Source organism: Coregonus lavaretus (assembly GCF_964263955.1).
Source record: "Coregonus lavaretus genome assembly, chromosome: 7".
NCBI classification, from domain to species: Eukaryota; Metazoa; Chordata; class Actinopteri; order Salmoniformes; family Salmonidae; genus Coregonus; species Coregonus lavaretus.
This window is the reverse complement of record NC_139994.1, coordinates 21673996-21684701: the sequence shown is the minus strand read 5'-3', so window position 1 is coordinate 21684701 and position 10706 is coordinate 21673996. Positions and strand designations below refer to the sequence as shown.

Sequence of the window (10706 nt, the reverse complement as noted above, 5' to 3'; positions counted from 1 at the left end):
ACGCAACTTCATCTAGAATTGTTAAATGGGTTACCTGTAAACAATATATATTATATTCCTTCTCTTTGAGCCATGTAAATATTGTTCTTCTTTTGTTATTATCTGCTAAGCCATTACAATTATACATAATGAGAAACAAGTTTCAAATCTATTTGTCATTATACAGTGAGAGAAAAAAGTATTTGATTCCCTGCTGATTTTGTTCGTTTGCCCACTGACAAAGAAATGATCAGTCTATTATTTTAATGGTAGATTTATTTGAACAGTGAGAGACAGAATAACAACAACAAAATCCAGAAAAACACATGTCAAAAATTTTATAAAATGATTTGCATTTTAATGAGGGAAATATCTATTTGACCCCTCTGCAAAACATGACTTAGTACTTGGTGGCAAAACCCTTGTTGGCAATCACAGAGGTCAGATGTTTCTTGTAGTTGGCCACCAGGTTTGCACACATCTCAGGAGGGATTTTGTCCCACTCTTTGCAGATCTTCTCCAAGTCATTAAAGTTTCGAGGCTGACGTTTGGCAACTCGAACCTTCAGCTCCCTCCACAGATTTTCTATGGGATTAAGGTCTGGAGACTGGCTAGGCCACTCCAGGACCTTAATGTGCTTCTTCTTGAGCAACACCTTTGTTGCCTTGGCTGTGTGTTTTGGGTCATTGTCATGCTGGAATACCCAACCACGACCCATGTTCAATGCCCTGGCTGAGGGAAGGAGGTTCTCACCCAAGATTTGACGGTACATGGCCCCGTCCATCGTCCCTTTGATGCGGTGAAGTTATCCTATCCCCTTAGCAGAAAAACACCCCCAAAGCATAATGTTTCCACCTCCATGTTTGACGGTGGGGATGGTGTTCTTGGGGTCATAGGCAGCATTCCTCCTCCTCCAAACACTGCGATTTGAGTTGATGCCAAAGAGCTCGATTTTGGTCTCATCTGACCACAACACTTTCACCCAGTTCTCCTCTGAATCATTCAGATGTTCATTGGCAAACTTCAGACGGGCCTGTATATGTGCTTTCTTGAGCAGGGGGACCTTGTGGGCGCTGCAGGATTTCAGTCCTTCACGGCGTAGTGTGTTACCAATTGTTTTCTTGGTGACTATGGTCCCAGCTGCCTTGAGATCATTGACAAGATCCTCCCGTGTAGTTCTGGGCTGATTCCTCACCGTTCTCATGATCATTGCAACTCCACGAGGTGAGATCTTGCATGGAGCCCCAGGCCGAGGGAGATTGACAGTTCTTTTGTGTTTCTTCCATTTGCGAATAATCGCACCAACTGTTGTCACCTTCTCACCAAGCTGCTTGGCGATGGTCTTGTAGCCCATTCCAGCCTTGTGTAGGTCTACAGTCTTGTCCCTGACATCCTTGGAGAGCTCTTTGGTCTTGGCCATGGTGGAGAGTTTGGAATCTGATTGATTGATTGCTTCTGTGGACAGGTGTCTTTTATACAGGTAACAAACTGAGATTAGGAGCACTTCCTTTAAGAGTGTGCTCCTAATCTCAGCTTGTTACCTGTATAAAAGACACCTGGGAGCCAGAAATCTTTCTGATTGCGAGGGGGTCAAATACTTATTTCCCTCATTAAAATGCAAATCAATTTATAACATTTTTTACATGCGTTTTTCTGGATTTTTTTGTTGTTATTCTGTCTCTCACTGTTCAAATAAACTTACCATTAAAATTATAGACTGATCATTTCTTTGTCAGTGGGCAAACTTACAAAATCAGCAGGGGATGAAATACTTTTTTCCCTCACTGTATATACAACAATCCCTAATATATATATATATATATATATATATATATATATATATATATATATATATATATATATACGACAATCACTTTTACACAATATACAACACACTAGGCACCAAAAGTCAGTCCATATGCTATCCCGGGCATTTTCTTCTCACCCACGTATTATAGGCCTACTCCTCACTTTCGTGACATACTACTATTTAGTAATTATTTCAGTTAGAACTTGAAACCGACCATGACTGTTATGAATTTCAAGTTCTTTGGAAGACTATTCCAAAGAATGGCAGCTGAGTAGAAAAAAGTTTCCCTCCCCATACCACACTTAACGTCAGTTTCACTTCTTCTAGTGGAATAGTTGTGGTTATCCCTGACCAAGTTAAAGTAGTTACGTAGGTACACGGGGACCGTACTGTGGACAATCTTATGAACAAGGCACAATTTAAGGCTTTCAAAGTGGGAATGGTCAAGATGAGTATGTGTATCCCTATATATGTGTCGTGTCATCTGTGGTCTTGTGTGAGTGCGCGTGTGCATTTTACGTGTGTTTGAGTGTACGTGTGTGCATGTGTGTCTGTGGTCTTCTTGCATATGCACTTGTTTCCCTGGATGCGCGATGTTTCTTTATTTATATTGCAGATAATGTATACCAGTATATGTTTCTATGTGTGCTGTCTGTCTGTCCGTCTGTCCGTCTGTCCGTCTGTCCGTCCGTCCGCCCGCCCGCCCGCCCGTCCGTCCGTCTGTCTGTCTAACCTGCGCGTGGCGAAGCCATGTAGCCAGCTGGGCAGGGGGCGGCCAGGCCGACGCAGGCGGGGGAGCTGTGTCCTCTCGAACCACAGCAGGGTGTGGGCCCGAAGGGACGGAGAGAAGGGCTCCAGGGGCCCGGGACCACCCAGAGTCAGAGCAGGAGACATCCTCTTCACTACTGTCTGAGAGAGGGAGGGATAGAGGGAGATAGACAGTGAGGGTTGTGAGATGTATAGGCATATTCAATAGTTTCTCTGTTGTGCTATCTGGTATCTTTCCATTATTGTGGAGATTTTAAGGCCATATTGAAAAGAAAACAAGGCCTGGTCCAGAAACAGCACCTACCAACTACCACTTCATGTAGATCTGAAAGGAAAGAGAGAGAGGGGGTGGGAGAGGGAGACAACGGCTGTTCACACACGTAAGCTTGAATACGTTCCCACAGAAGTTACCTTAGCAAGAGAAGACAATTACATTTTAAACACTTGATATGCTAATCCATGCCTTTTTCATTCCAGCATGCAGTCAACTACATGGAAGTGGCCTACATACCTCCCATCCTGGACATTGGGCCTTACCCGCAGCCCATCCAGTTGGTGCTCTCTGTCACAAACAGCAAGGCACTACAGTCACCGGCGTTTGATACAACATTACTGTGCTGCCAGTGGACAACCAGGCCTATAGTCTGTTATATCTGGTGTTATTCTCCTGTCTTATTCGGTGTCCTGTGTGAATTTAAGTATGCTCCCTCTAATTCTCTCTCCCTCTCTCCCTCCCCTCTCGGAGGACCTGAGTCCTAGGACTATGCCTCAGGACTACCTGGCCTGATGACTCCTTGCTGTCCCCTGTCCACCTGGTCGTGCTGCTGCTCCAGTTTCAACTCTTCTGCCTGCGGCTATGGAACCCTGACCTGTTCACCAGACGTGCTACCTTGTCCCAGACCTGCTGTTTTCAACTCTCTCTCTACCGCACCTGCTATTTCAACCTCTAAATGCCCAGCTATGAAAAGCCAAGTGACATTTACTCCTGATGTACTGACCTGTTGCAACCTCTACAACCACTGTAATTATTATTTGACCCTGCTGGTCATCTATGAACGTTTGAACATCTAGGAGAAAAATCTGGCCTTAATGGCCATGTACTGTTATAATCTCCACCCGGCACAGCCAGAAGGGGACTGGCCATCCCTCTGAGACTGGTTTCTTCCTAGGTTTCTGCCTTTCTAGGGAGTTTTTCCTAGCCACCGTGCTTCTACATATGCATTGCTTGTTGTTTGGGGTTTTAGGCTGGGTTTCTGTATAGCACTTTGTGACATCTGCTGATGTAATATGGGCTTTATAAATACATTTGATTGATTGATTGATACAGTAGGTACACTGTGTAAGTCAAAGTGTGTAAGGTATAAAACTTCATACAGTGCCTTCGGAAAGTATTCAGACCCCTTGACTTTTTCCACATTTTGTTAGGTTACAGCCTTATTCTAGAATTGATTAAATTGTTTTTTTTCCCTCATCAATCTACACACAATACCCCATAATGACCAAGCAAAAACAAGTTTAGAATTGTTTTGCTAATTTATAAAAAATTAAGAAAAAATGAAATATCACGTTTACATAAGCATTCAGACCCTTTACTCAGTACTTTGTTGAAGCACCTTTGGCAGCGATTACAGCCTCGAGTCTTCTTGGGTATGACGCTACAAGCTTGGCACACCTATATTTAGGGAGTTACTCCCATTCTTCTCTGCAGATCCTCTCAAGCTGTTAGGTTGGACGGGGAGCATCGCTGCACAGCTATTTTCAGGTCTCTCCAGAAATGTTTGGTCAGGTTTAAGTCCGGGCTCTGGCTGGGCCACTCAAGGACATTCAGATATTTGTCCCGAAGCCACTCTTGCGTTGTCTTGGCTGTGTGCTTAGGTTAATTGTCCTGTTGGAAGGTGAACCTTCGCCCAGGTCTGAGGTCCTGAGAGCTCTGGAGCAGGTTGTCATCAAGGATCTCTCTGTACTTTGCTCTGTTCATCTTTGCCTCGATCCTGACTAGTCTCCCAGTCCCTGCATCTGAAAATCATCCCAACAGCATGATTCTGCCACCACCATGCTTCACCGTAGGGATGGTGCCAGGTTTCCTCCAGACGTGACGCTTGGAATTCAGGCCAAAGAGTTCAATCTTGGTTTCATCAGACCAGAGAATCTTGTTTCTCATGGTCTGAGAGTCTTTAGGTGCCTTTTGGCAAACTCCAAGTGGGCTGTCATGTGCCTTTTACTGAGGAGTGGCTTCCGTTTGGCCACTCTACCATAAAGGCCTGATCGGTGGAGTGTTGCAGAGATGGTTGTCCTTCTGGAAGGTTCTCCAATCTCCACAGAGGAACTCTAGAGCTCTGTCAGAGTGACAATCGGGTTCTTGGTCACCTCCCTGACCAAGGCCCTTCTCCCCTGCTTGTTCAGTTTGGTCTGGCGGCCAGCTCTAGGAAAAGTCTTGGTGGTTCCAAACTTCTTCCATTTAAGAATGATGGAGGCCACTGTGTTCTTGGTACCCTTCCCCAGATCTGTGCCTCGACACAATCCTATCTCGGCGCTCTACGGACAATTCCTTCGACCTCATGGCTTGGTTTTTGCTCTGACATGCACTGTCAACTGTGGGACCTTATATAGACAGGTGTGTGCCTTTCCAAATCATGTCCAATCAATTGAAGTTACCACAGGTGGACTCCAATCAAGTTGCAGAAACATCTCAAGGATGATCAATGGAAACAGGATGCACCTGAGCTCAATTTCGAGTCTCATAGCAAAGGGTCTGAGTACCTTTGTAAATAAGGTATTTCTGTTTTTAATTTTTTATAAATTTGCAAACATTTCTAAAAACCTGTTTTCCCTTTGTCATTATGGGGTATTGTGTGTAGATTGCTGAGGATTTGTATTTATATAATCAATTTTAGAATAAGGCTGTAACGCAACAAAATGTGGAGAAGTCAAGGGGTCTGAATACTTTCCGAAGGCACTGTAGGTCAAATAAACCCATCATAGTATTTCACCAATCCTTCCCATTTTTGCACATCAAACTTGGAGAAGGCTCTAGAGACAGAATCTGAACTGGACTGACCCATGCAACACTGAACGTAGAGAGGTAACTTTCAGTTTTCTTTGTTTTATTCTTTCATGAAATGGCCGTTTTTATTAACCGAGCCACAGGAAGTTGTGTGTCTCTAACTGTACTGTGTGGTTTAGGGTGTAAAGTGTGGCTGCTGGTTTCAGACATGACAATCTGACTGAAGGCTTACGGGAAGTCCTCTACAAAGACACAGACATATGCATTTTAGAACACAAGCATTCACATACAGTAGAAATACACGTGTCAATTAAAGCACAAATGCTTGTCTGTGTCATGTCTACCAAGCATAGAAAACACTATTGAAAAGCATGCAAATTTGCAGAATTTCCACTGATCTGGGATCTGATGTTAAATCTAATGTAAAATTTTAATTCTGTAACCTCATTCTCCTGGCCATGGGTTTGTTTGGCTGGCAGCGCCACCTCCTCCCGAGGGGTTTTCGGGACCTTTAAGCTCCGCCTGGGTTTGATTGGCGGAGTCTGGCGGGTGGGCAGGTCTTGAGCAGAATGCTGGTGTGGTACAGGCTTTTGGGGTTGGATAGGCAGGCAGCTGATTCGCTCCTCTCGCCTGATGCTTTCAACATCTGCAAACCAACACAAAATAATCTATAAAGCTAACGATTAACCATCACAAAAGTGACGGCCACAGAAAGCATCTTTTTGACATTGAACTAACACATTATGTATGTATTTATATATTTTTTTAATTGAACTTTTATTGAAACAGGTAAGAACCATTGATATTATCAACATCTGCAAACCAACATAAAATACATCTTATAAAGCTAAACATTAACCATCACAAGTGACGGCCACAGAAAGCATATTTTTGATGCTTCTACATCTGCATTGCTTGCTGTTTGGGGTTTTAGGCAGGGTTACTGTATAGCACTTTGTCATCTGCTTTATAAATAAATGTGATTGATTGACATTGAACTAACACAATATATTTTTATTCAACCTTTATTTAACCAGAGGTCACACTGAGTTTCACATCTCTTTTAAAAAAGTGAACCCTGGCCAAAAAAACAGCATACGTACAGTGGGGAAAAAAAGTATTTAGTCACCCACCAATTGTGCAAGTTCTCCCACTTAAAAAGATGAGAGAGGCCTGTAATTTTCATCATAGGTACACGTCAACTATGACAGACAAAATGAGAAAAAAAAAACACTGACTTTCAACTCCCTCCAAAGATTTTCTATGGGGTTGAGATCTGGAGACTGGCTAGGCCACTCCAGGACCTTGAAATGCTTCTTACGAAGCCAGTCCTTCGTTGCCCGGGCGGTGTGTTTGGGATCATTGTCATGCTGAAAGACCCAGCCACGTTTCATCTTCAATGCCCTTGCTGATGGAAGGAGGTTTTCACTCAAAATCTCACGATACATGGCCCCATTCATTCTTTCCTTTACACGGATCAGTCGTCCTGGTCCCTTTGCAGAAAAACAGCCCCAAAGCATGATGCTTCCACCCCCATGCTTCACAGTAGGTATGGTGTTCTTTGGATGCAACTCAGCATTCTTTGTCCTCCAAACACGACGAGTTGAGTTTTTACCAAAAAGTTATATTTTGGTTTCATCTGACCATATGACATTCTCCCAATCCTCTTCTGGATCATCCAAATGCACTCTAGCAAACTTCAGACGGGCCTGGACATGTACTGGCTTAAGCAGGGGGACACGTCTGGCACTGCAGGATTTGAGTCCCTGGCGGCGTAGTGAGTTACTGATGGTAGGCTTTGTTACTTTGGTCCCAGCTCTCTGCAGGTCATTCACTAGGTCCCCCCGTGTGGTTCTGGGATTTTTGCTCACCGTTCTTGTGATCATTTTGACCCCACGGGGTGAGATCTTGCGTGGAGCCCCAGATCGAGGGAGATTATCAGTGGTCTTGTATGTCTTCCATTTCCTAATAATTGCTCCCACAGTTGATTTCTTCAAACCAAGCTGCTTACCTATTGCTGATTCAGTCTTCCCAGCCTGGTGCAGGTCTACAATTTTGTTTCTGGTGTCCTTTGACAGCTCTTTGGTCTTGGCCATAGTGGAGTTTGGAGTGTGACTGTTTGAGGTTGTGGACAGGTGTCTTTTATACGGATAACAAGTTCAAACAGGTGCCATTAATACAGGTAACGAGTGGAGGACAGAGGAGCCTCTTAAAGAAGAAGTTACAGGTCTGTGAGAGCCAGAAATCTTGCTTGTTTGTAGGTGACCAAATACTTATTTTCCACCATAATTTGCAAATAAATTCATTAAAAATCCTACAATGTGATTTTCTAGATTTTTTTTCCTCAATTTGTCTGTCATAGTTGACGTGTACCTATGATGAAAATTACAGGCCTCTCTCATCTTTTTAAGTGGGAGAACTTGCACAATTGGTGGCTGACTAAATACTATTTTCCCCCACTGTATACAGTGCCTTCAAAAAGTATTCACACCTCTTGACTTTTTCCAAATTGTGTTGTGTTAAAGCCTGACTTTAAAATGGATTACATTTAGATTTTGTGTCGCTGGCCTACACACAACACCTCAAAATGTCAAAGCGGAATAATGTTTTGAGACATTTTTACAATTGAATTAAAAATGAAAAGCTGAAATGTCTTGAGTCAATAATTATTCAACCCATTTGTTATAGCAAGCCTAAATAAGTTCAGGAGTAAAAATGTGCTTAAGTCACATAATAAGTTGGACTCACCCTGACATTGAATATCCCTTTGAGCATGGTGAAGTTATTAATGACACTTTGGATGGTGTATACATACACCCAGTCACTACAAAGATACAGGTGTCCTTCCTAACTCAGTTGCTGGAGAGGAAGGAAACTGCTCAGGGATTTCAGCATGAGGTCAATGGTGACTTTAAAACAGTTACATAGTTTAATGGCTGTGATAGGAGGATGGATCAACAATATTGTATTTACTTCACAATACTAACCTAAATGACAGAGTGAAAATACAGAATACATTCCAAAAACATGCATCATGTTTGCAATAAGACAGTAAAGTAAAATTGCCAAAGAAATGTGGCAAAGAAAGGAACTTTATTTCCTGAATTCAGAGCTTTATATTTGGGGCAAATCCAACAAAACACATCACTGAGTACCACTCTTCATATTTTCAAGCATGGTGGTGGATGCATCATGTTATGGGTATGCTTGTCATCATCAAGGACTAGGGAGGTTTTTTTAGGATAAAAATAAACGAAATAGAGCTAAGCACAGGCAAAATCCTAGAGGAAAACCTGGTTCAATCTGCTTTGCAACAGACACTGGGAGACAAATTCACCTTTCAGTAGGACAATAACCTAAAACCCAAGGCCAAATATACACTGGAGTTGTTTACCAAGACGACATTGAATGTTCCTGAGTGGCCTAGTTACAGTTTTGACTTAAATCGGCTTGAAAACCTATTGCAAGATTTTAAAATGGCGGTCTAGCAATGATCAACAACCAACTTGACAGAGCTTGAAGAATTTAAAAAGAATAATGTGCAAATATTGTACAATCCAGGTGAGCAAAGCTCTTAGAGACTTACCCAGAAAAACTCACAGCTGTAATCGCTGCCAAAGGTGGTTCTAACATGTATTGACTCAGGGGTGTGAATACTTATGTAAATTATATATTTCTGTAACATTTACAATAAATGTGCAAACATTTCTAAAAACTTGTTTTCAAAAATGTATATTTAATACATTTTGAATTCAGGTTGTAACACAACAAAATGTGGAATGAGTAATCAAGGTAGTAAGATAACTACTCTTGTGTGATGAGTAACCTTTTTATGAGACTTGCCTTAGCTCCCACAGCTAATGCCTGTAGGTTTTAGCTTAGTGGGCTAACACAATCTTCGGCTGCGCAGACAAACCTGTCTATCTAACTTGGTATAAAGCTGAGTGAATGGGCTGGGGAAATGTAACCACTCTCAAATTGAGTGAGATCGACATGATATTTTGAAGTATATTTTGAAACTATACATTGTTTGTTAACTAAGACTCGTGACAACAAAAATGTAATCAATGGTAGACATTAGCAATGATATTAAATGGGTTAATAATGAAAACATTGTTCCTACATAGTTCTGACTGAATATAAAGTTGTTAAAAGTATAAGCCTGACCTTTTAAGCGCTGGTAGTCGAAGTCCATGTTGATGTTTAAAATAGGTCGTCACAAGACGGCTGTGAAAACGGATGTCTGAACATATCTTTCCTCCTCTACATCAACTGCTGTTTGTCTGTGTGTGTGTCTATGAGAGCGAAAGAAAGGGAGAGAGAGCGAGAGAGACAGAGAGAGTGATAAAGAGGAAGGGGGAGAGAGAGGGAGGAAACAAAATAGAGAGATAAACTATGAGTTTTTGTGGGTGGGGGAGGGAAAATTGAATCTTTACCAATTTCTTAATTACATAATTATGTCCTAAGTTGTGCATACATAGATAAAATGTGATATGTGCATGAATCTACAATTCTCATGTATTATTTTTTAAATAAAATAACAACTGCTCACGGCCGTCACTTTACCCGTCTCATTCTTATGAAAATAAACAATAACTGAGCTGAGTCTTAACCCTGTTGCCTACGACATGTAACCTAGCACTCTCTTTTTGGTGCACATTCTGCATTTATCATGTTAGAGAACTGAGAACCCCCCAGGGTGAGTCCACACACACACACACACACACACACACATATATATATATACCCCTCTATCTGTCTCAGTAAAGGTACTGCATTCTTTCACTTCTTTCTCTCCACTTCCTTTCACCTAAAAATATCTATGTGAGTCACACTATAGCTGTGATTGTCTCAACTTGTCATGTGACTTGGCACTTGCTAATTATGAAGCATTTAGAGCTATTTGTTTTTCTAAGAGCTCATATTATGTCCACAACTGTTCTGTTCCATCAATGTAGGTCTACTTACTACTTTACAGACGTATTCTAAAATGAATTAAATTACTTGTTTCCCTCATCAATCTACACACAATACCACACAATGAGAAAGCAAAAACAGGTTTTTAAAATGTTAACCAAATTTATTAAAAATAAAAAACAAAAATACGTTATTTACACAATTATTCAAACCCTTTGCTATTATACT

At 41.7% G+C, this 10706-nt stretch overlaps 1 protein-coding gene across 1 annotated transcript; it reads right to left on the bottom strand.

Moving 5' to 3' along the window:
• Positions 1–2428: 2428 nt before the first annotated feature.
• On the bottom strand, positions 2429–9860 carry LOC311132431 (uncharacterized protein; the record flags this gene model as incomplete). Its single annotated transcript, XM_084165723.1, has 3 exons — positions 9729–9860; positions 6005–6207; positions 2429–2698 (listed from the first exon to the last, which is right to left on the bottom strand). The coding sequence occupies exons 1-3, from the start codon at positions 9754–9756 to the stop codon at positions 2429–2431; spliced, it is 501 nt and encodes a 166-aa protein (XP_084021849.1). The 5' UTR covers positions 9757–9860.
• Between the last annotated feature and the right edge of the window lie 846 nt (positions 9861–10706).